The 25,981-nt window shown below is 48.7% G+C and overlaps 1 protein-coding gene across 2 annotated transcripts; it reads left to right on the plus strand.

Moving 5' to 3' along the window:
• The first annotated feature begins 19,178 nt into the window (after positions 1-19,178).
• On the plus strand, positions 19,179-21,455 carry Ventx (VENT homeobox). 2 transcript variants are annotated; one of them, XM_032895586.1, is made up of 2 exons: positions 19,179-19,407; positions 20,024-21,455. In XM_032895586.1, the coding sequence occupies exons 1-2, from the start codon at positions 19,194-19,196 to the stop codon at positions 20,422-20,424; spliced, it is 615 nt and encodes a 204-aa protein (XP_032751477.1). In that variant the 5' UTR covers positions 19,179-19,193; the 3' UTR covers positions 20,425-21,455. The 2 variants fall into 2 exon arrangements, with proteins under 2 accessions (XP_032751477.1, XP_032751476.1); XM_032895585.1 differs by having other exon boundaries at positions 19,194-19,478.
• The last annotated feature ends 4,526 nt before the right edge of the window (positions 21,456-25,981 follow it).

Consider the following 25,981-nt stretch of genomic DNA (forward strand, 5'->3'; position numbering starts at 1 on the left):
CAGGAGGGTCCCTGGACCTTGCTGGCCAACCCATCTAGTCAAATTGACAACCCCTAGTTTAGTGTGAGAGCCTATCTTGAGAATTAATGTATGTGTGTATGCATGTATATATGAATGTAGGGCAATTGAGGAAGATACCCAACCTCTACCTTCGGACAATGCACACACACACACACACACACACACACACACACACACCCCTCCCCCCAACCTTTCATGGGTTCATACTGACACCTCAAGTTCAATACAGAACCTCTGACTTATTCCAGCCTCCCTTCCCCTGTTCATGACTCCTTTCTCCATCAAGAAAAAAAAACAGTTCCTACTAACCTTCATTCTAGAACACACACTTTAAAGAGAGGCTTGTGAGACCTAATTTAAAGTTATTTCGACCAAGGCAAGTTGAGAAGCTATGTTCACATAAAAGCTCCTTATGGTTCTCCCAGCAAACTGCCTAGGCCCTCATGTTTAACCTCGGTACAGACACCACCTAGGTAATCAAAATGGCTGAAGCAGGCAGAACCGCAGCCTGTAGGCAACCCCCGCAGCTGGCTACCCCTTCCTGAGAATCAGTCTCAAGACTCCACACTGGCCCCTAGCCACACATATCTCAGGGTCTCACACAGCTGTAATACCTGTAAACTTAGTACTCTCACACTTTGGATCATATTATAGAGGAAGCATGGCAGCTTCCTCCAGATGGGATATTTTAGGAAGGGTGTAGCATGGGAGTGGCCTCCCAGGTCATAGCACAAGGCCTCATTGATTTTCAGTCACTACACTGTGGACTTTCAACTGCCTTGTGGCTTGAATGGGATTCCCTGTGTGAGGTTCCCTGCGGGGGTGTAAAGTCAGTCATTAATCCGCGAAGAGGTGAGAATGAAAATTTGGTTCAAATTGACTTTGTCAACCTGGATCAAACCTCAGGAAGTCTGATGCGGGACAGTTTATTGCCAACAAATTTAAACACAGTATAATTTGGGAGAAAAGTTTCCCCTGGTGTACAAAGAACTGTAATTACATCGAAACTCAGCTCAGGGTACATGTCATCTCTTCCAAGATGGGTTCTAGAGATAGGCTACCTGGACAGGGCCTAAGGGAAGGCTCTGAAACGCTCTGGGTCATACAGATAGCAAGGAGGTCATTTGGGCTGTTAGCCACCTCTGGTCCTGTTTGTGGAAGGTTGATATGGTTTAGTCCAACAGACAACACAGATCATCAGGCTATTAGTCACCTCTAATTCCCAGCTTCGTGGACAGAAGAACGGGTTTTACTTTTTTTTTTTTTTTTTTTTTTGCACTGAAAAGGCAATCCTGCATGCTCAACATTACTGGCGACCATGGGCACAAGGAATGGCCTTCATGTTCTCAACACTTGTGATTCTAGAATGACCCCCACCCTATAACTACCCCCATGACTCCATAGTGTTGTAGCTTCATGGACGTGAAAAGCTAAGGCTGTGGGCTGGAAAGGTAGCTCAGTGGTTAAGAGCAATAGCTACTCTCCCATAGGATCCAGGTTCAATTTCCTGCACCCACATGTTTGTAACTTCATCACGACCATTTGTAACTTCATTCCCAAAGGATCTGATGCCCTCTTCTGGCCTCCACAGGTATCTGTAGTGCAGAGACCTACATGTTGACAGGACGTCTATACACCTAAGACTTTATAAGTCCTTTTTTTTTGAAAGCTAAAGCTGAGACATTCTCTTCTCCCAGGGAGTCTATGATCCAATATTGTGCACCTCTCTCCCCCCTCCAGTTTTAAAGAGTTTGTGTTCACCTAAGACAGAAACCCTTTGGAGAGGAGCAGAAAATGACAGCTGTCCCAGGCCTTCCTGAATGGTTAGAGCTGTCTGATGGCTTTTCTCAAAGCATGCCACAGAACCATGGGGCTGGATCCAGGAGAATCTCCTAAGCCAGCAATGTGAGTCTCACTCCTTGGCATCAGCTGGGGATCAGATAGACAGGGACACACTTGGCCAGCTGTGCTATATATAGGAACTGTATACCCTCAAGACCTGACCTAAAAACTTTAATTCTTTGGAAGCTGGTGGCTACAGAAGTGGGCATCAGGCTTAGTACCTTCTTGTGAGTAAGGGGTCATTTGATACAGAACAATTCTCTTGAGCTCCTGATGTCACTTGGGCCCTGCCCACTAAGGATACACACTTTACAACCCCTGTGTCACCTGATGGATAAGAGAAGGTAACTGTCAGCAACCCTTCGAGGGTTATAGTTTCTTACAGAATTCCAAAGGTCTTTCTGACCTACTGAAGGGCCCTACCAGTCCTGCAACTTATATTCATTGCCTGAACAAGTTAGGATGATACCTTCCTGGCATCAGGGAAGAATGTGGTAAGAAAGGCTCTGGTCTATCCTTCTCATCCATGGGGAGACTCAGTTAATCATAGGAGCTGAACAAAGTCCAGCCTGGTAAACAGGACAGAGCTTGAAGGTCCTCTAGGTGAGGAGTGCTGGGACGTCCCATAAGGACCTGGATCCTGTGTACTGGGCTCAGATCACTCTACAGAGTCAGGCCTGTAGTCTAATAATGACATGGTAGCCTGAGCCTACAGTACCTTCTTCATGAGAAATCCGCTAACTGGACAATTGAGGAACCACTGAGGAGGACTTGGCACCTACCTGACCTGAGCAGTGGGATGGTTGATCATGACCGCCTTGACCATGCAGGAGAACCTGGTGGCCAGTTGCCTGGTGATGTACTTTCATCTGTCCCAGCATCCCAAAGTCTGCAAGCCCAGCAGCAAGAGATACTTTTTGGAGACTTGGTGTGATGGGTCTTCTGTGGATGGGGGTGGGTCTGAGAAGCCCATGTCTCCCCCTCAGCATCCTTCCCACATGCTCCAGTATGGTGCATCGGGGGGTGCACATGGGCTGGTCCAGGGCTGTGCAGTGAGTCCATGAATCCAAGGTTCAGGAGACGCAGACCTGCAGGACACAGCCATAGGCAAAGCTGTTAGTTGGAGTTGAGGAAGAGCCTGCCAGGGTTTCTGCTTACAGAGACAGGGCACATTGCTGTCCTCGTCACCAGCAGAAAGAGACAGTGCCTCCTGGAGCTACTCACAGCCCAAATGGAAGATCAACGGCAGCATAAAATGGCTTGCTTTACATATTTCCCCTTTATTTATACAGATGTGTTATTTTATGACTTTACAAAAACCTTGGTCCTTCAAAGTGACAGACCTTTGTTGTGTCCTTTTTGTGTGTCTGCCTGTCCTGTGTCCTGGCTACGAGGCTTTGACTGCAGGCACAGGAATGCCATTGTTGTCTCTGACTGGCCAGAGGAGATACAGAGGCATGTGTGTGCATGTTTGTATGTGAGTACATGTATGTATGTGCATGCAGGTGCACACCTCCCTGAGTGTGTACATATGTTAGAGTGTGCCTATGCTTATGTAGGCAGCACAGAAGCAGCCAAGCCTCTTTCCTCACATATCCTGGTGCTGAGCCTGGAATCAGAGAGTTCCAGAAGGCCATGGAATGCCTGTGTTCTGGAATGGAACTGTGGCCAGGGCAGGCACCTCCCACATAGTATGGGATCTACCCTTCAATGTCCTGGGTGCCTGTTATGCTATCCCTGGATCTTGCCCTGGTATATATGAAAGGCCTGTTCTCTGGAGGAGCCAACACTCAAGTATGTGCTCTCTCTGGTCCTTGCCAAAGCTATGATTGCTGGAAAGGGAAGCAGGTCTGAGGACCAGGTGGAGCCCCATGGAATCTAGTATGCTCTAGAAGGCTGGGAAGTCGTTAGTTACCTCATAGCTCCTTGAGGTCCCTCTTGGTAGGTACCTGGACCGAGGATTTGCTTTGCACATCTCAGAGATCAGGGACTTGAGTCCCTGGAAAATCTCAACGTGACCTATGGGGAACATCAGTGCTCACCATCACGAGCTCCTGGTCAGGAGTCCCAGGCTTTACAGGGCCTCAGCTTATTACACACAAGAACAGACCAGGCCAAAGCTGTTGCCTAATGCAAACTCTCCCTCTCCCACTCCTCACACCCTGCCTGATGCTGTCCTCTTAAAGAAGAGCCTCCCTGTGTAATCTTAACCACAAGATGCTGATGACACTGAGCCCCCTTACAAGCCCCCAGCAGCCTCGCAACAAGGTTGCAACCTGATGTGTACTGAGAATCCCTGTCCAGTGTGGAACTTCAGATTTGGCTGATCTTTGGGTTAGGGGTCCATTCCAGTGGTAGAGGGCTGGCTTAGTGTCAATGTCATAAAGCAGCATTTGCTTATCTTTGGAAATCACTCTTCAACTGTTCTTGGAAATGTGTAAAAACTGGAGGTCCAGGGAAGGGGTCTCCATGTCTACCACTCACATCCAAGTTCCTTCCTTGAAGGGGCTAGAGCGAGATCTCAGTGGTTAAGAGCTCTGCCTGCTGTTCTTCCTGAGGAACAGAGTTCAATTCCCAGGACCCACTACGCAGTTCACAACCATCTGTGGCTTCAGTCTCAGGGGATCTCCTGTCCTCATCTGGCATCAGGCACAAAAATGCTGCACAGACACAGATGTAGACAAAATATCCAAATGCATAGAATAAATAGGTTAAAAAATTAAGTCCTGCCTTGGTGGAGCTTGGGGGTCAGGGTCAAGTGCATCTGTAATGACACTAGCAGGAGCTAGAGGAATCCTCGATCCTCTTTCTTCCTCATCTTGTCCCATACCTCCCCTGCAGGCACCAGAAAATTAAGCTTTGCTTGGACATTATATAGTCTGCACCCTCAAAACACATAATTCATACTTGGGGTGAGCATTTTGTATGAGGCTCCAGGTTTTTATTATAAGCGTGTGTGTGTGTGTGTGTGTGTGTGTGTGTGTGTGTGTGTGTGTGTGTGTGTGTGCAAAACAAGTGTGTTCACGGACAGCAGCACAGGCAGAAGCACTCTGCTGAAGAAGTGCAATTTAGTCTATGTCCAGGAGGTGGCGCTGAATCTAGACGTCCAGTAAATAACACTTAACTGAGGTTTCAATCGCCAGACTGAGACTGGAAAAGTGAGGGATCGTGCATAGTGAATGACAACACTGAAAATGACACAAGCTTGCTTCTGTGGGAGGAAACCTGACCTGTCTCACCCAGTGGGAGTATTCAGCTGAGAACAAACTCAGGCCTCCCCAAATGCCATTTTTTTTCAAAGGATTGAAAAGGTTGACTGTGACCATCTCTATGTAGACTCTCAATGTGCAGGGGTTTCAGTACATAAGGCTGAGTTCAGGAGTCATCTCATGACAGGAGCGCGGGCTTATGCAGAATAGAGAGGTTGGTGTCCACCATCCTGGTCTCACACGTCTTTAGCCAAAGGCTAGTCTTGGACACACAGAAGTCAACAAAAGGCAGAGCGAGAGCAAGGGGCAGATCCTGTGACATGGGGTGTCCTGAGAAGGAAGCTGGGATAACTAGGAAAGTGTCGAGTATGGTGGACTCCGGAACAGGGAGTAGGGTTGGCAGCCTTGACTGCCTACACAGGACAGACGTCCCATGCCCGCATGGTTCCGGCCCAGCCCCAGGTACACCTCAGCCATCTCAGGACACGAGTGATGGTTAGTGTTGTGCCTTTCGGTCCCTCTCTGTCCTTTGTTTTCCTAAAAGCCTGAACAGGCAGCAAGTAGCCCAGGCTAGCATGCACTGAGCCTGCACTGTCCACAGCAACTTTGACAAACATTTGTTGAACACTGTCTACCTGCTACACTCTGCTCCACACCGAGGACCTCCTGGAATTATGTAATGTACATGAATTCGTTTCTGCCCCCTTGAGAGGCACTCAGGTGGAACAGATGATATAAAGGAAGTGGTTTATTTTCTAACCTGGCTGCTCTAGGACCAGCTGGGGCAGAGTCTCTGACCCCAAGGGTCCCTTCTGGAGTCATCCCCTCCACTCTTAGGGCAGGACTATGGGCTCCCGCTCCCAAGGACTCCCGATGCAACCTCCAACGCCTTAGATCTCATTAGGACCTTGCTCTTCCCGTTAGTACAACAAATGCTACATCCTGAAGACCGTCAAAAGAGGAGGGCAGCACATTCTCGGGTCACTGCTGGGCTAGACAATTATGCAAGGAGTCTTTCTCTAGCCTTGAGGGGGCCCCGCCCCTCTAGCCGTGGGCTGGGCATAGCTACTAACCCAGCTTGAACTCAATTCGGTTGAACTCAAACAAGTTGAAAGGACTGGGAGAAAAGGAGGTGAAACAACTGTGGTGCTGAGCAGGGCGGGGCCCCGAGGGTGCCGCCTCCAAGGGGCAATTAGGAGGTAGAGAAGGGAGGGAGAAAAGAGAAGAGGCGGAGGAGGGAGGATGAATGGGAGGCCATCGGGGAAATGAAGGGGTAAAGGGGAGGAAAAGGGAGATGGGGTGGGGGAATAAGTAGGAGAGGCGGGGAGACTCGCCGGCTGGCGCGTTCCTCTCGACCTGCAGCTCGGCCCTCAAGCACGCGCGTGAGGGGCGGGGCGGTGGCCATTGAGTGGCGCTGCCATTGTGCCAGCGCTGCGAGTGGTGACACGCTCGAAGTCCGCTCCCTGGTGACGCCTGAAAGCTCCTTTGACCGGCAGCTCACCTGCAGAGCCGGCTCTATAGAGCCTCTGAACGCGCAGCAGCTGCCAGGGGCCGCGGGCCGGGCACCTAGGGGGACAAAGAATGGAGGCCGGGCCCTTTGAATGAGAGGCCACTTGGAAGCAGCAGGCATGTGCCAAGCCGAAAACTAGGGAAGAAAAGTGCCCTCCGTGTGTCTCAGCAGTGAAGGGGACCCTTTCTCAGCCGCTGAGCCCTCATGTGCATGACAAAAGGGCCCGTTGCGAGAGCCCCCAATCGCGAACCCACAGGGCTCTACTGCAGGCGTCCAGTATCCTAGGCGTTCCCTCCCCTTCACCTCCGGCCTCCAAATCCTGGTAGAACCAACCTGGGAGAACCTGATCCATCTTGCTGAGCAGCTCTGGGTCTGGCCCTCCAAGCAGGCCAGATCTAAAGGACTAATGTTTTCAGTTGCAAAGATTTGAGGTAATCTTTTGGGCCAGACCAGGGCCCTATTGTTATGATAGCCCAACTTCACTAGGCATCTACCATAGCTATCCAAAAACTTCATGCCCATTTCAGGACAAAATGAAGCTGTTTTCACCCAGGCCAGGCCCCTGCTTCCATCACTCTCTTGGCTCGCTGGCCTTATCTAACCCTAGGCACTTGTAGCGTGTGAGTCTGCTGGAATCTATACCACAGGTAATCCTTGACCACACCAAACATCTTGCCCGCTTTTATTATTGTTGCCAAACAGCTTTTGAGGGAGGTCTTCACCCTGCTGTTTCTTCCTTGTGAGACTGCCCTCATTTTGTACTGTCCCTGAAGTCAAGGAACTTGCCTTGAGATCACTGTACAGAGCAGATGGGCCTTACGAGGTCACACAATCCCCTTTCCCTGTAGCCTGACTTCATGAACTGGCCAGGATGGTACAGGCAAGGTACCTTTCATTTAGCTCTCATCCAAATGACTTTAAGTTGGCCATTCCTAGAAGTACAGGCTACGACCTTAGTCACCAGGTTTTTGTTTGTTTCCTCCTCCTCCTCCTCTTTGTTCTCTTCCTTCTCTTCCTCCTCTTCCTGTTCTTCTTCTTCCCCTTCTCTTCCTTTTCCTCCTCCTCTTCCTCTTTCTCCTCCTCTTCCTCCTCTCCCTCCCCTCCTCTTCCTCTTCCTCCTCTTCTTCCTCCTCCTCAAGACAGAGATGGGGTTTCCCTATCTGTCCTGGAACTCACTCTGCAAGTGCTGGGATTAAAGAGTGCGTCCCCATGCCCAGTGATATCCTTGTTTTCAAGACTCCAGTTCACTGGTCATCCTGTTGGTGCCGACTGCTCAGCTAAGGATAGCTAGAGAAACTGCTGCTCTGTTATATGGGCTCAGCCTTAGCCAAGCCAAGACAGTGCTATTGCCTTGTGTATTCGACTTTACTCCAGATAAAGTAGGCAAAGCCCCACGTCTGCCTGTCAGCAGGCACGCTCTGCATCAAACCTGTGTGCTGGAGCCCCAGGGTCCCATGGGGCTTAGTGTCTGCAGGGATCAAAAGTCTGGTTCTGATCAGCTAAATCCACTGTGTGTGGCCTCCTAGTGCCTGCAGAGATGGGGATGGACTGCTGACAGGATTAAGCCGGATTACATGTCCCCAGTGGGCTCAGGTCTTTCTGTATTGGCTGCGGGACTAACTGTGGTAACCCAGTGGCTCTTGCTTTCCTACACACTATAAATCTCCCTGCCCAGACCCAAGAAGGGGAGAGGTGGGCAGGGCCTTAATGGCCACAACATACAAAACTGCTTGTTATGTTTTCTTTATCCCTTTCCACTTAGGGTCTCACACTATGCAGCTGAAGTTGGCCGACAACTCCTGATCCTCTGGCGTGCTAGGATCATTGGCAAGACTCCCTTGTAAGCTTTCTACTTATAAAGTGCATTCCTGGTATGACTGGTAGTACAGACCTGAAATGCAGCACTTGGGAGACTGGGGCAGGAGGATAACTTCAAGGTCAAGACCAGAGTGGGCCATAAGTTATCAGACCAGCCAGAGCTATTTAGAAAGACTCTCTCAGAACAGCAAACAAACCAAGACATGCTCTTCTCCGTTACACAGCCCAGTGCCTCCACTGGTGCTATTCCCCATGATGTTCACCCTGCCTTTTAGATCCTGCTATAACTGACATTTGAACTGGACTTTAGCTGGTGCTGGGTCTGGGCTTGCCGTGTGACCAAGTCAGTGCACAGCTTAGGACACAGAGAGGCCCAGAGTAGCAGGGGTCCAAAGTAGACACTTCTTCTAACTCCAATTATAAACATAGCCTGGTCTGAATCTGTGCCTGCCCTGAAGAAGGGAGCTGGTTTCCTGCCTGTCTTGCTCAAGGTCTAAACTTAGGTGGACATTCTGTGCAGAGCTCCCAGACAGCCCCAACTTCAGGTTTTGTTTCTTGGCATATAATATCCACTTGAGGCGGCTGATAGGGAAGAAAGTACTTTTTCCTCAGGATGGAGAAGGAAACGGAGCCCACTCTGCAGAGAATGAAAATGGCCATAGTGAAAGTTGTTTTTGTTTAAACTTTGGGTCTGAAGTATCAGTGTGAGAACCCAGCAAGAAGGAATAACTTTGCCCTCAGGCAAAAATTCTTTTCTTCCCACTTTTGAAGAGGTCCTACTCTGGTCCTGAGGGAATGTGTAGGACTCACGGGATCCATCAACAAGGATGAGAGAAAAGGCTGTCCAGTTTTCCCAAGGCCAGTACCATCTCCCTCCTGAGGCCCTTCCCTGGGTTTGCAGGCCTCTTCCTAAACTGATTCCAGTTTCTCTGGGCTTTGGGAAACTCCAGGAATGAGACTCTAGTGTTTTAGCTCTGAACTCCAGGTCTTAGGAGAGAACAACCAGACATCCTGTTCTGCATGAAGATACCTCCATCCTTTTGGTAGCGCCTCTGAACCAAAACCCCAAGGTCACCAATCTTCAAACTTAGGCAGGGAAGGGGTAGGTGAGTTGAGAGAGTGGAAGTGAAGCGGGAATAAGAAGCAGATGCCTTATGCACACACTGCCCTCTGTTCACTTCCTCAGTGACTGTTCCGGGCTTGGTGCTGACTGCTCTGGCCTCTTTATTAGCATCTGCAGCCCAATGGGTCGGCCTGAAAAAAAAATGTGAGAAAAATGGACGCAAAAACGTCGGACACTTTTTATCTTGCTCAGCAGTCTGTTAACATACTGAACCCTCTAACCTGGCCCTGGTTTGAAAACAATCGCTGTAAGGCAAAGCCACCTGCTTCTGGGTCTGAAAGCTGTAGCGTGCTTCTTGTATTTGTGCTCGTAGAGTTAGAGTAGCCAATGTCGCCCGGGGGCTTTTGGTCAGGGTTAACTAAGCAGATGCCACCTCTGGGTGTCTACACCCAGGAGCTGAAGGCCACAGAGAATGAGGCCGGCCAGAGAGCTGCACCGAGGTCTAGTTCGAGTTTCAAGCTTGCAATCCTGGGTCCCCTCACACTTAAGAGTCCGCTTGGGTTTTTCTGCAAGAGGCATAGCCTGGTCGCCGCCCCTGCAAGGATATGCTGGGGCCCTGGGGACAAAGGAGATCAATTCCGGGGTCTCCCAGCAGCCAAGTGACGCCGCGGTCCTTGAAACGATTTTCACAGCCGGGGAAGCCAATTGTATTTTCCAGCTCATTAAGCGGCGCACAAAGCGCCTGGCGGCTGACGGCGCGGATTCCCCAGGTCCCGCCCCGCCGGAGACGGCCGTGCTTTGTCCGCGCAGTGTACCGCCTGTTTATCCAGGCCCTTTGAACAGTGCCCTGCGCGGCGGGGCCGCCTGGGAGAATCCTGCCGAACCCGGAACAAAGCGCCCGCAGCCGCCGGGCAGTGATTAAAGGAGCCCCAGGCTCACAACATCTGGACGCCGCTGGGGGCGCGGCGGCCAGCGCATCGCGACAAAAACTCGGTTACAGATGCCAGCGAGGTGGCAGGGTGAGGCGGCCACAGGGATTCTCTCTACGTGGCTAGAAGGGGAGCCGAAGATCTTAGGGCGTGCTGGCTAATGGAACTGCCTGTGGGAGGGACAAGAACTGTCCACCACCAACCCCCCCCCCTAACCTCTCCATAACAGGCCGGGGAGGGGCTGGGGAACCTCCTGAGGACCGGGTGAGCTGGAGAGCTCCCTTGACAGTGAGAAGGCTGAATGAAAAGGGTGTCCTCTGACCCCTCTTCACTCCGTTCTGAGCTGACCTAAGAGCACCCCTCACTCACACGTAGGCAAGGGAGGGACCCACAGCACCTAGAAAACGGAGCCTGGGATATCTCTAACTCAAGAGTCCTGCTTTCATTCCCACTTCTGACCACAAGTACCCTTACCTTTAGCCCATAGGACGAACCAACCTCTTCCAGGATGCTACGGAATTTTCTGTAAACAGCGCCACCTCCCTGGCCTTCAGCCTGGGAGCTCTCATGCCCATCTAACTCCAGGTTTTGATGCCCGGCACACCTGTGTGCTCACTACTGGGTCTGTGCAACTGGTGGAGGGTTTGAGGTAATCCTTTGCAGTCCTCATGATTCTGCTCTTGAGATTCAAGGAGTCAGGAGAAGGGTAGAGTTAAAATCAACCTGAGGGCTATAGGTTATGGGAACTTTGGGGGTCCAGGAATGGGAAGATCTGTGTTGTTCATCTCACTAGGGGATGCATGCTCTTCCTCCCCATCACTGGGGAAGGCAACACTACTTCTCTCCAGGTAAGGGAATCTCCTCTGGGACCCATCTCCAGGGCTGTCCTAACCTGTTATCCTAGTCCTAGCCTCAAAACCTTCTACTTATCAGAGGTTAGGGGTGGGACTGTCATCTATTAGGACACAAATATGTCCTTGTTTCCATTTTTTTTTCAAGCCCTGATCACAACGTGTTTGTTTGTTTGTTTGTTTGTTTTTGCAATGCCTCATAAAAACAACTTCTCTTTGGGCTTACAGACCCAAGAATAACCCTGATAATTTGCATTATCTGTGTGCAAGAACGGGCCCAGCGAGAGTTAGACAATCTGAAAATACCTGGAGTATTCGCTCGAGCCCAACAGCCTAGACAGACTCCCAGGCCTGGCTGTCCAGAAGTTAGAGTCACAGAGCACAAGAAAGGCTGTCCAACCTCTAGTGATTAGCTGATTCCAGGAACCAGATAGCTGGGGCAATCAGCTCTCCCATCCTAAAGCCTCTGGGGTCCCGTCACACCTGCTGAGCTGGCACTGTGCAATCCATACCTACCCCAGCACCAAGCAGATGGGGACAAATGTCTATTCACACCAAAAGGGGCATGGCGGGGCGGGGGGGACAGGCAGGCCAAAGGAACTATTTCAATCTAGAGTTACTTACATGAGGAAGGGGTTACTTCTAGGAGTGTTGATGACTCAAAGGAAGCTGCACCACTGACAAACCCACCCCAGGATAGATGAGGACTCACGAAAGCTGCATTTTTTTTGGAGCTCCTTGCACCACTCAAAGGCAGCTCTGACCCTTGAAGACTTCCCTCTCCCTAACAATTATTACTGTTAATGTGACGGTGAGGAAAGTAGCCACCCTGAATGAATCCCCTTTCTTTGCTTCTCACTATTACTTGTCTCCAGGCATTCATGGCCAAGTCTAGTTTGCTGGGGCTTCCAGAGCCTAGGTTTTGACCCTAAAATCTCCATAACACTAAAGGCTCATTTACCGAACCTGTGGTACTACTGGGAGGTTGTACACTCTCTGTATGGGGATGGTGCCCTTGAAAGAGGTGTCTTGACTCTGACACTTCACTCCTCTCCCTCTTTGCTCACAAAGCGAGCAGCTCTGCTCCACCACGAGCTGCCCACCATAATGTTCTGTCAGGCCCAGAAACAACAGGGACAAGTGGCTATTGTCTGAAACTTTGGAAGCCCTAGCTTTTTGGTATTTTTGGGTATTTGTCCTAGTGACAGAAAGCTGAGCTACACTGTAGGAAAGTGGTCTTCCCACAATACTTCCCAGGCCTAGTGGGGTCTAGGGGCTACGGGCAGAACATACAGAGGGCCTGGCCTCAGTTGGAGGACAACCAGCTCTGGTCAAGGTCAAGCACTGTTGCAGCTCTGTATGAGAAATCTTGAAAGGAAGATCTGAAACGACCAGTGTGCTTTCAAAGGACGTGACTGCCCCAGAACAGAACTCAAGAATACTAAGATGGCCACAGTAACACAGGTGTTTGATTGCAGCACAGGTAAAAGTGGGGGTTTTTCTGGCAGTTCAAGACCAGGTCTACATAGCAAGTTCCAGGTCAGCTATAGTAGTTTAAATAAAAATCTCCACTCCTCCCATATTTGAATGCTTAGTCATCAGGAAGTGGCACTATTTGAAAAGGATCAGGAGGTGTGGCCTTGTTGGAGGAAATGTGTCACTGTGGGTGGGCGTTGAGATTTTAAAAGCCTAGGCCAGGCATCTCTCTCTCTCTCTCTCTCTCTCTCTCTCTCTCTCTCTCTCTCTCTCTCTCTCTCTCTCCTTTCTCCAGCACCATGTCTGCCTGCTGCCATGCTCCCTGCCATGATGATAATGGACTAAGCCCCTGAAATGGTAAGCAAGCTCAATTCAATATTTTCCTTTATCCTCAACCCAATAAGTTCCCTTGATCATTGAGTCTCTTCACAGCAACAGAACAATGACTAAGACATCAACCAAGGCTGCACAGAGAGATTTTTTGTTACAAACAAAAAAAATACAGACCAGACCTGAGAACACAGTATGAAGGCCCACACTGCCAACTATAAAATTACTTTGTATATCTACTCGCCCCCACTATAGAATGTGTTTAAACCACAAAAAAAGCAAAATCTTTAAAATTTTTATAAAATAAAACTGAAAAATTTTTTAAAAAGAAAATGAATGGAGGTGAGGCAGTATGTGGCAAGAAGGCACAGTGTGGGTAAAGGCACCGGCAGCCAAAGGTTGATCACAAGAATACATACAAGATGGGAGCAAAGAACTGACTCCAAGAAATCCTCCTCTGACCTCCATCTCTAGGCCCTGGCAAATGCTAATTCCCAATCGTACACACAATAATAGCAAACTAAGTTTTTAAGAGTAAATGAGGCACTGGTCATGGTAGTTCATGCCTTTAATCTAAGAGCTCAGGAGGCAACGGCAGGCTGAAAACTATGAATTTACGGTCATCATGATCTACAGAGAGAGAACTCATCTCAAAAAAACCAAATATGCAGTAGTGGCACAGTTGTTATGGCAATAACCGAACACTTTAAGATTGGATTTAAGGCCTACTCCATATGATGAAACCCATATATGACACTGGTAATGTGGCTAAGACCTGAGACTGGGTAGGACATAGACCCAGGGGGAGACCTACTATTACTATTCTACTAAAGGGACATAGCAACAAAATGTCTCCTAATGACCTATTGCTACACCCATAGAAAAGACCATCGCTCCGCCTGCATCGGAGAAGCATCTTCTTCCAGTAGATATTAATTAACAAAGAGATCCACAATTAGACACTGTGCAGAGAGGGATTTTGGAATACTCAGCCTTAACTAGAATCCCTTTATCAAACCCCTCTCTTCAAAGCTCAGGAATATAGGCAGAAGAGGAGACAGAAAGACTGTAAGACCCAGAAGTAGTGGATGACTCCAAGGAAACAGGGTCTTCCAGATACAACCAGAGTGATACACATAGGCACTCACAGAGGCTCCGACAGCATGCACAAGACTGGTACTGCTTCAAACCAGACAAAAATCCCAGCACTGGAAAGGGAAAGTAGACTTAAAGTACCAGGCCTTACCAAGGAGCTGTTTGCCATTCATACTTGTTGGGAATAGGAATTCTCCAATGGAGTATAATATCTACCTCACCCCAGGGCAGGCCTCATGCCCAAGAGTAGCTGGCCAACACAAGTGGTTTTGTGCTGCTTCTATTTGGTTTCAGCATTTTTTTCTCCCTTACTGATTTTCTTCGTTTAAGTCTTGAGTTTTGGCTTTGGGTGCTTTGTTGTTTTTCCTGGTTTTGTTTTGTTTTGTTTTGTTTTGCTGAGAGGGAGAAAGAACATGAAGTTGGGTGAGTAAGGAGATTGCTATCTGGGAGGAATTGCCAGAGGAGACTTTTTTCTTTCATGTGTTGTATGAAAAAACTATATGATGAATAAATAAATAACAAGTCAGTATAACCAGTAAGTGAACTTGATAACCTGTCTTAAGGGGCTGTTGAGGTACTCGTTGCTGACTGAAGTTCCTCCACTAGGAGTTTTGCTGGAAGGTAGTGTTCATGTCTGATGCCTTTGCATACGTGACACCATAGGGCATCCTAGAGAATAGACACCTTTCAGAACTATTTATTTCGAAATATCCTGTGAATTAATGCTTGAGGTGTTGCTTAGACTTTTATTTAGATTGTCTCCAAGCTGCCACTCTCTACACGGAGTCGGGACAACAATGGATTTCTGACCTCTAGAAGAACACAAGCCTTAATAAGTGTGTTGAATTAAAACAACCACTTAGATAAACAAAAATGTCCAGTACCCCACAATGTGATTCACATAACATCGAACAACAACAAAACAAAACAGAAATCACAAGTGCCAGATGCTACGGCCAATGCCTTTAACCCCAGCGCTCAGGAGGCAGAAGCAGGGAAAACTCTCCGAGTCTCAGGCCAGTCTGATCTACGTAGAGAGTTTCAGGACAGCCAGAGATATGTAAGGAGATGGTGTCTCAATACAAAGCCAAACCAAAAATCACAAGCATGCAGAAGCAAGGAAACATATCCTGAATAAAGTTTGAACGAAATCGACCTGAAACTAAAGGTCAAGCCCTAGCCTTCAGGATGCACCCAACAGGCCCTACCCTGAAGACCCACAGCTCCTGTCAATCTCAGTCTCAGAATAGTGACTGGGGTGAACTAAAGAGTCTCCTGTGCCTTGATCCTTCACAGCCCTCCTTTGGGCCAGAGAGGGAGCTGTGGCCACCGATGGCTCCATCTTGCTTTTCTCCTGTTTCCCTTTCTGGTTCCCAGGAATTGTCTACATTTCTGCGATCTTGTTTGTTTTCTGATCTAATCATGGGAATCAATTCTTTTTTTTTTTTCTTTTCTTTTTTTCGGAGCTGGGGACTGAACCCAGGGCCTTGCGCGTGCTAGGCAAGTGCTCTACCACTGAGCTAAATCCCCAACCCCGGGAATCAATTCTTAACTACAGACTCAACTCAAAGCTGAACCATTCTGACCTCAAGAGAACTCCGTACAAGGAATTTGCTCCCTTCGGTTAACAGCAGAGTAGTGGACTCAGCGTCAGGGGAAAGGTTTACTGATCTTCGTTGCTCCTGACACATAAATATCTTCACCTCCCCAAGATCTAAAAGGCATCAGTCTGCTCTGTCCCAGGTCGTTGGCATCTTCAATAAATTCTTTGGTCCCCAACCCTTATTTCTTAGAAATCCATCTTTCATGGCATGATCTTGCGAACCCCAGTTCCTTATTGTCCTATGGTTTATCTGTGCATTTCAGCTCCTAACTAATGTGCCTCAAATTCCAGTGAGTTCCTAATCACACCGTCTAGCTGCCAGAGTGCCTCTGAACTGATCTCTGTCTTCCAAAGTTCTAGGTAAAATACCCCTTTGTGTGTGGAGCAAAATTTCAACAAGCTGTGAAGGAAATCTCCAATAAATATAACCCTTAGGGACTGCATGACTCTTGCTATGAAGTGGCACCATCCAGGGCTACAACCAACAGCAATGACTTAGAAGGCACAGATTGCTGGCTTCCCACTTGACTTTTCCTTAGGGATTTGCAGGGTCTGGTAACCAAGACTTTTGGAAGAAGTAGGAACAAATGTCTCTACCCTGTAATGAGGCATGAGAGTCAGCTGCCTGGACAACAAGGACCGCCCAGAAATGGTCCCATAGTCCACAAACTGATGACTACATATGACTAGTGTACAAGGTAGTGGGAAGAAAAAAAAGCCATGCAGGGTTGATTCCATCAAGGACTGGACACAAGCCACTGATGTCCAAAGGGGGCGAGTCCTTAGTGGTGTGATGTCACTTTCACCATACAGATTGGATCATCTGATGTGGACCTAATATGCATGCAGGACTGCAGCATCAAACTGCTATTTTTGTCTGCGGCACGTGGAAGGAGCACTTCTGTAACCCTGTCAAGTGCTACAGGTCTGTACAACCCTTACAGCAAGCTCTTTGTCAGAAATCTCACTTCCCTAGAAAGCCCTTCTGATCCATACTGTTTACACTCATGAATTCTTTCTTTCCAAAGTCAGCATCCAGAGGAACCCCAACACAGGAAGGAAACTGCACCCCTGAAATGGTGAGAGTGTTTACTAGGAGAGGAAAGGGGAGCCTAGAGGGCTTGCCGGCATTCCTGGGCACAGCTGGGATATGGCTGTGCTCAGGCACCCTATTATAAGTGCATACGTGTGCATACAAAACATACTGCTGGGAAGTGTGGTTCTTACAGGCATCTGCATCCCTTCCACTGGCCAGAGACAATGATGCCTCCCTGTGGAGAAGGGACTTCAATTCCCACATGAAAATCTACTATGTTGGCAGAGAAGATTCCTTCTCATCTCACCACTCCTATCCTGTAACCCAAGCTCTTTTCTAGTCAGGTCGTTTGTGTATGGGATGGGAGAGAGAGAACTGCAGATATCCTGTGGGGGACTTGTTTGTGCTGTACTGAGGTTTAGGTCTCCGTGTCTACTGGAAGAGATCCCTCCTCACCTTCCCTCCTTCCTGCCTCTGTTCTGAATCTCTCTTTCTGCTTCTCTCCTCCTCCAAGCTGGTACTTTTACCAGTCGGTAGCCAGTCTGGCTTGCACTGGGCAGAGCTGCTCAGAACTGACATCAGCATCCCTCTAGGAAGTGGGGGAGGGTGAGAACTTAAGGTCAGAGTGTACCCTGGTTAGCAGGAAGGACCCTGCCCAGTGGACCTGCTCCTTTCCCTTTCCTTGGGCCAGACCTAAGTACAGACTCTTGCTTCCTCCCAGTCAGAGCTTTGGGAACATAGCTCAGGCCCAAGCAAGTTGTCTTTTATTCCTTTGTGTGTTTATCTTCTTTGTGCATCCCTGCCAGTGTTTTGATGAAGCAATTATCATCCATCAACTCAGAGCATCTTTGTTACATTAGAGAGCAGCAGGCAAGTGCTGGTAGCATAATGTGAGTATTGCTGCCTTCCAAAACAGCAGCGGTCTGGTCAGTCTGGGAATATAGGAAGAATTAAACAGACGCTAGGCCTAGACAGTCTGAAACCTTCTGCTAGCCCGTTTGAGCAGCTTCGAAATTTACAGGAAGAAAAACTTTTTAATTAATTTCTATGCCTGAGCTCAACAGTTAGACTGAGTCCCAAAGCTGTAGTTCATTTAAGTACTTTTGACTGTCTAAACCAAATTTAGAGAGAGATTTAGATCGCTGGGTTTACGCTCTTCATTTCCTAAATCAATCTCCGATGAATTCTAAAATAAAAGCCCTGGTTTCTTCCCACAGCGCCACAGTTTGCTTCGCAACATAAAAGAACATTGTTTGTTTGTTTGCTTGTTTGTTTGTAAACCATGCGATTTGGAGGAAAACATACCAGGAGCTAGGGACTCAGATCCACCCCTCCTAACCAAGAGGATCCTCAGCTGGGCCGTTTTTTTTTGTTTGTTTGTTTGGGTTTTTTTTTTTTTTGGTTTTTTTTTTTTTTTTTTTTTTTTTTTTTTTTTTTGGTTTTACTTCCCAAGCGCTTTCAAGAGGTTGTCTGCTCTGGGGAAGACTGCACCATCACCAGAGAATGTCTCTGGCCTTTCTCTGACAGTCTTTCACGAATCTGCACCAGCGAATCCAGTTGTTGACTTCAACTTTCTCTAAGGAGCATAAGAGGTCTAACTCTTCTCTTGGCTTCTGCCCTTGGGACCCAGGACCTCTCTTTCTGGCCGGTTCCTGGCTCAAGCTGGGACACAAGCTCAACCCTTGAAGTTGCTTATGGCCCAGAAAATGTTTGGAGGCTCCAGGAGCCCAAAGAGAGACCAAAGCGAAACTAAAGACGCCAAAACTGGACCTCAAGAGATCAGTGGCAGAGACGTTTTGGTGAACCCCAGGGTGCAGACTAAAATACGCGCGAGCCACGAACGCAGCAAGAACAACTGATCAGCCTCATTAAATATCACTGTAGAAGGCACGAGCCCATAGCTGCGCTCTGCCTAAGCGCTGAGGCTCACGGTCCTAGCAAGATCAAGAACTGATGCCTGGACGTGGCTACACCACGTGCACTTGCGCGCAGTCCATTCCTCCACGCCAGAAGGCTGGGGCTGTCTCTACCCAAGATGAGAGTCCCTTCAGCCTTTCCCGCTGGTGTAGCTCGATAAGCGCTCCCACAGACGCTCCCACAGACGGCAGTAGGTCACGAAAGCCTGATGTGAGCACGACAATGCTACCCCAGGTCTCAGGGCACTCAGTTCCCAGGCAGAGGCCCCGCCCCTCTCTATCGGTCCCGCCCCTGAAAGCACTGAATCCAACCCGCACTGAGGCCCGCACATCAGCTGAAAACCATTGGGTAGCGGTGCATGAAAGCAGTGCCACCTTTTTATAGGGTGCGGAGGAGCCCAAGAGCCACGGAACCCAGGGTCCTGGCAAAATAAACCGCCGTTGGGTTTTACGCGTTTCAGCCGGGCGGCTAGCCCGCACCCGCTATCCCATGCATGGCCCGGGCGACACTCAACATGAACGCGGCGGGGCTCGAAGCTCGCGGCGGGGGCCACATAGAGCAGGGACCACTTCCCTTCAGCGTCGAGTCACTGCTGGAGGCTGAGCGCGTAAGGGGCTCCGAGTCTGGGGAGCTGGGGGAGGAGAGGCCGCCCGGCGCCTCGAAGCCTGGAGCCTGGCCCCCACCGGTCGCGCACTCATGCCCCCCACGTAAGTGCTCAGTCTCCGGGTCCCAGGCCCTGAAAAGCGACCGCGCTGTCAAGCTCGAAAATCTAACGTGGGTGGGTGGGTAGGTATGCGCTGTTGCTCGAACCTTAATTACTAGGCACTAACGGGTTCAGTCCAAGAGCGACTGGCGGTGGGAACACAGGACCAACAGCCAGGTCCAGGTCTCTTCTTGGGCGAGGTCCACAGCCCATAACAAACACTCTAAATCCTTTTCCGCTCGCGGTCGCTCACACTCTGCACCCCTTGCCCATTTTGCTTATGCCCGCGACAGCTAACTGGTCTGTTTGGAGCCCTGACTCCTCCTCAGTTATTGCACCGCCTCCAGCCCCAGCTTAGCTTTTTCCAAGTAGCTAGTCCCCAGTTTACTTGGGGTGCAAGATCACGGGGTGGGAGAGCAGACTTAAGTCTAGGACGCCCTCTCCACTTTCCTGCTTCCTTGGTTTGCATATCCACGTGGCTTTGGAGACATCGTTACTCTGAGCGGAGCAGTCACGGAGCCAAGGAGCACCAACTTTCCTTTGTAAGCATGGGAGAACGTCGGAATAGGGTTGTGCAGCCCGCGTTTGAGCGCTCGCCTTGTGCTTCTCTTTCCTTTCAGGTGCCCCCAGCCCTCCACCCTGCACCCTTCGCAAACACAAAACCAATCGCAAACCACGAACACCCTTCACCACCGCGCAGCTGCTGGCTCTGGAGCGCAAGTTTCACCAGAAGCAATACTTGTCCATTGCCGAGCGCGCCGAGTTCTCCAACAGCTTGAGCCTCACTGAAACTCAGGTCAAGATCTGGTTTCAGAATCGCCGAGCCAAGGCCAAGCGGCTGCAGGAGGCCGAGCTGGAGAAGCTGAAGCTGACTGCCAAGCCACTACTGCCGGCGGCATTTACCCTGCCCTTCCCACTGGGCACCCAGCTGCACAGCTCCGCGGCCACTTTCGGCGGCAACGCTGTTCCTGGGATCCTGGCTGGGCCGGTCGCGGCTTATGGCATGTACTACTTGTCTTAGAGCATGGAACCAAGTCCTAACCTCTTGATTAGGCTCAGGGCTGCGCCGCAGTTCCGCCCGCCGCCGATGCTCCTGGTAACTTCTTGACCTTTCGTTTTAGAGTTTTGGGTTTTTTTTCCCCTGTTATACGATATACTTGATGACTGGAGCCTATTTATAGATATAACAGATATTTTAAACCTTCCTAAAACCATGTCCGTGTCTGAAGGAAAACACAACTTCATATAGTCCTTGGAACAGACAAAAGCAGATCTTCCTATTTCGTACAAAGCAGTCGACAAAGTACTTCTGGGGTGGGTGTGCTCCTTGTATTCACTCTGCCCCTACACCAAGGACTTCAGAGAGGCTCGATTGAACTGGCATAAGCAAACAAATTCCATAAGATGACGTTAAAATACAGATGAGATAATCGGACTGTTAGGAAGACACTTAGAAATTACCGCCACTTCAACTAAATGTGCGTTGTGACCAAACGGAAACTTCTACGTGATTTAGGTTTTACCCCATTATTATTTGTTTAGAGTATACGTCGTTCAAGGAGCTAGAGGCAAAATGCTGACTGGGCATGAGAGTAGGGGAGGTGATGAACGCTGGCACCATGCCTCAGAGGAAGGGTGGCTGCCAGGCAGCACCTTCTGAGCTTTGAAAGGAGCCTGCTGGGGAGACTGAAGGCTGGTGGCAGCAGGCAGCAGGGACCAAAGCCTAGCCTCCTGCCAGCAGGTGTCCAACCAATAAAGAGAAGAAACTGAGGGTTGAGTGCCTCAAACCTCCATTGTGGGTGCAGTAGGAGGCGAGGCCTGCAAAGGTCCCAAAAGAATTACTCTGAGTGCCAGCTGTCCCTGTAATCCTGATGTGCCTTAGAAAAATGGTGGACTTGTTTAGGAATCTGGACTTGTACCTTTATTCTACCTTTATCTGAGGAAAGAAAGCAGATCATCTGAGCTGTTCTGTCCCACTGCCCCTAATGGAGTCTCAACCCTATCACGCAAGATCGAGGCTCTTCGGGTACCTGACAACCAGCACTGATAAAACCTGTGGCTATTTCCATAGCAGGCTTTGGCCACAGTCTGGAGACTTTAGCTGGAGTGTGTGGAGGGCTCACAAAGGTCCCCTGGAGTCACGCCCAGTACCACTGACAAGGCCCCTCCTTCCAGCCTTCAAGCTGGAGAGGAAGAACCTGGCTGCAGAGGTCTGAGGTTGTGTGTTCATGAAGGGAGGACCAGGAATTTCACAGTGATGGATGGCCCTGGGTTAGGATGTTCTGCTTGGGAGGAGGGGAAGGACTGGGCTATGCTCAGCGGTCCCAGTCAACTCCATCAAACATAAGTGTCTCATCTGTCCCATTATGGAGACCTGATGGATAAGTTGGGTGGGTATGGGTGGCCAGAGTACTGGATGAGTTCTGGAAAAAGCCTCGAGGTCCTTAAGACCATGGTCACCTCCAGGGAGGGAACCAGGGCTCACGCACCCATTAGCTTCCAAACAGAGCTGGGACTGGCTACCCCTATCAGCTTTGTCCCCTCTGGGTATGAATCTGGGGGCTGGTCTAAGACCTCCAACATAGTGACCTGAGGGCATGGGTACTTGCTATGGACCACTCAGAAGGTAGAGCCTGGTCAGTGCTGTTGGTGTTTCTTGAAGGGACTCTTCAGATCCGACTGAGATCCTGGATGAGGTAGGGGATCTGGAGGGCACCATCTCCTCCTAGCTTTTCTGCACAGATACACAGTAGACAAGGTCATAGGACAGGCATTTAAGGACAGTGCCATCTCTTCCTTATTGGAGGGCGGGTGAGCATACTTCAGCGGAGCCTGCTGGCTTCTTTGTCTCCCAGTCTCCTCCAGCTCTCAATCTGGTGGTGTTCCAGGGAAGCCTTGACTAAATGGACCGCCATTTTCCTGAAATATTGTGGATATTGTGAAGGATGTTATTCAGATGACTCTAGGGTCTGATAACTCATTTTCCCTTTAAGAAAGTACTGTGTGTGTGTGTGTGTGTGTGTGTGTGTGTGTGTGTGTGTTTTATTGTCACATTGCATCCTACATTGTATTTAATTGTGTTATTAAGAAAAAATCATGGGGGGTTGGGGATTTAGCTCAGTGGTAGAGCGCTTGCCTAGCAAGCGCAAGGCCCTGGGTTCGGTCCCCAGCTCTGAAAAAATAAATAAATAAATAAATAAATAAATAAATAAATAAATAAATAAGAAAAAAAGAAAAAATCATGCATTAAATAGAGATGGTTGATAGTAGAGAGAAGCGAAGTTTCACAGGAGGACAAATGAGGGGAAGAAATGTCTTCACGTTTGTAACGTGTGTGCTTTAGGAAGCTAAACCACCTTTCCTTCCCCCCCCAAAAAAAATAATAAAAGAAAAGAAAAAGAAAAAGAAAAAAAGCTAAACCACATAGCCAAAACATTCCCCCTAAACATTCAAGGGTGTCCTCTTTGAAACTTTATGAGAAGAGCCATGAGTTCATCTCTATTCTGAACAAACCTGATTTTGAACAACGATAGGGACACCTGCTCTGGCAGATAGCTCTGGGGTTTGTCCCATGTTTACCTTATTAGCAGCTTTCTGGGACAGATGGCTAGAATTGCACAACAGTTTCCTCCATCTCCTAGCTTGCTCGAAGGAGATGCTTCCAAGCTAAGAGGTATTGGCATTAAGAGTTTAGTCACCGTTTCCAGATTATTAGGGATCCTTTCTGGAGGTGGTTGCTAAGAAGTTTAGTGAATGAATGAATGAATGAGTATTGTGCTTATCCTAATAATCAAATAAGTAGAAAATCATAAGATTTTCATTTGTTGAACATGGTTGTACATGCGTTTAACCCTAGAGTTCCAGAGGCAGAGGCAGGCAGAGAATTCTGTGAGTTTATGCCTAGATTGGTCTATAAAGAGAGTTCTAGGTCAGCCAAGGTAACATGGTGAGACCCTATCTCAAAACAAACAAAAACTAAACAAAAATGAGGTTTCCCTTTGTTAAATCAATTGTGAATTTCTAGAATAAATCTAGTCTCAGGAATGGAATGGTGATGAAGCATTGTTCATCATCAAAACGATGAGTAATGGCTTCAAGCTTGGGGACAACAAAACACGGTGGCAGTAAATAAAGGTCAGCAGCAATTGTGGGGAGTGAGTGTGACTTCTGTTGGTAGAAGAGGAGGACCAATTGGAAGCTGTGCAGCTGTGAAACTGTCTCCGTCATGAAGTCTCAGGAGTTGTTGGTAAGCTCCAAGTTTGCAGGAAGTGTCACAATGAGGTAGGCTCTTAGGTTTGCTTAGGATTCAGTAAGCGTTGGCCTGTTTCCTGCTGCTACAGAAAACATCTGGTGTAGTGACATTAGGTCTCCTGGGCCGCTTCAAGGAGAGGGACAGTAATGGCTCCCTGCTGGATGTTGTAGGCTTGAGTCACAGGAAATACTGTGATGGTAGAGTGGTGTGTCCCCTGCCCCTTCTGTGCAGCTTGAAGACAAAATTTGGTTGAACATGGGTTTCCTATCTGGCCATCCATTCCTGTTCTCAAAGCAAGCCTGAGAGCATGATGGCTTTGCTTGTCCCAGGGGAGTCTAGATCCCATTGCTAGTCCCAGCCACTACACTGGCATCCAAATAGCTTTTTCATATATTATGGAACATGCAAGCTCATACAGGAAGAATCCCATGAGCATTCATACACATTTGATATGTGATTGGGAATGGAAGGTGAGAAGGAAAGGGAAAGATAGAATGGGTTATGAACATCCACAGACCCACCTCCCAGTCCCAGTAGTTACCAATACAAGGCCCTTGTCTTAGTTAGGGTTTTATTGCTGTGAAGAGACACCATGACCACAGCAACTCATAAAAAAGCCATTTAATTGGGGCGGGCTTACCATTTCAGAGGTTTAGTCCATTATCATCATGGCACGAAGCATGGTGGCTTGCAGACAGACATGGTGCTGGACAGGTAGTTGATCTTGATCTACACCTTGATCTGCAGGCAGCAGGAGACTATGGGTCACACTGGGCAAAACTTGACCATTTGAAACCGCAATGCCCACCACCACAGTGACACACTTCCTCCAGCAAGGCCACATCTCCTAAGCGCGTCACTCCCTGTGGTCCAAGCATTCAAACACATGAGTTTATGAGGGTCATACCTATTCAAACCACCATAGACCTCAAATCTCAGAAGGGCCCCTACACGAGGTTATCCTGGTACATACTCTAAAGGGCATATGATTTCTTGTACACATTCCCAGAATGTGTTTTTTAATTATTTATTTATTTTATATATAGGAGTACACTGTCGCTCTCTTCAGACACACCAGAAGAGGGCATCGGATCTCTTTACAGATGGTTGTGAGCCACCATGTGGTTTGTGGTTGCTAGGAATTGTAGTCAATGCTCTTTTTTTTTTTTAAAGATTTATTCATTTATTATATATAAGTACACTGTAGTTGTCTTCAGACACACCAGAAGAGGGCATCAGATCTCTTTACAGATGGTTGTGAGCCACCATGTGGTTGCTGGGAATTGAACTCAGGACCTCTGGAAGAGTAGTTGGGTGCTCTTAACCGCTGAGCCATCTCTCCAGCCCCAGAATGTGTATTTTAAAAGGCAGCCTTAAAAAAGCAAGCCCTGGGGGCTGGAGAGATGGCTCAGTGGTTAAGAGCACTTGCTGCTGATCCAGAGGACCTGAGTTTGTTTCCCTGAACCCACATCAGGCAGCTCACAGTTGTCTATAGTTCTGCTCCTGGGGATCCAATGCCTTTAGCTTCTACAGGTGCGTGCACTCACGTGCACATACCCAAATGCAGACCCATATCTATGTATAATTAAAAAAAATCTTTTTTACCCTTAAAAGCAGGTCTTGGGGGCTAGAGAGATAGATCAGTGATTAAGAGCACTGTCTACTCTTCCAGAGAACTTGTGTTCAATTCTCATTTAACTCCAGTCCCAGGGGATCCAATACCCTCTTCTGGCCTCCTCCAGCACCAGGCACACTCATGATGCATAGAAATACATTCAGGCAGTAAACCCACACACATCAAGTAAAAATGTTTAAAAAGTTAAAAGAAGGCTAGAAATGTGACTCTGTAGGTGAGAGCCCTGGCTGCTCTTCCAGAGGCCCTAGGTTTAATTTCTAGCACCTACATCGTGGCTCACTAACATCCACAACTGGATCCCAGGGAATCCAACATCTTCTCCTGGCCTTCTCAGACACCAGACATGCATATGGCACACAGCATACATACAGGCAAAACGCCCACACTCATTAAATAAAACCAAAAAATAAATGAACAAAAGATGCTGGGCAGTGGTGTACACCTTTAATCCCAACACTTGGGAGGCAACAGCAAGGGCACTTCTGTGAGTTCCAGGATAGCCAGGGCTGTTATGCAGAGAAATCCTTTTTTGGAGGAAACAAACAAACAAATAACAACAGAAACAACATCAACGACAAGAATTTGAGGCATGTGGCTGTGCCCTTGGGTTCATACCCTCTGGGGCTTGTCAGGTGCAGGCCCGCCTGTCCTTGGACCCAGAGGTCCTGGCACTGGTGGACACAGTGCCCA

Source organism: Rattus rattus, chromosome 2 (assembly GCF_011064425.1).
Source record: "Rattus rattus isolate New Zealand chromosome 2, Rrattus_CSIRO_v1, whole genome shotgun sequence".
NCBI lineage: Eukaryota > Metazoa > Chordata > Mammalia > Rodentia > Muridae > Rattus > Rattus rattus.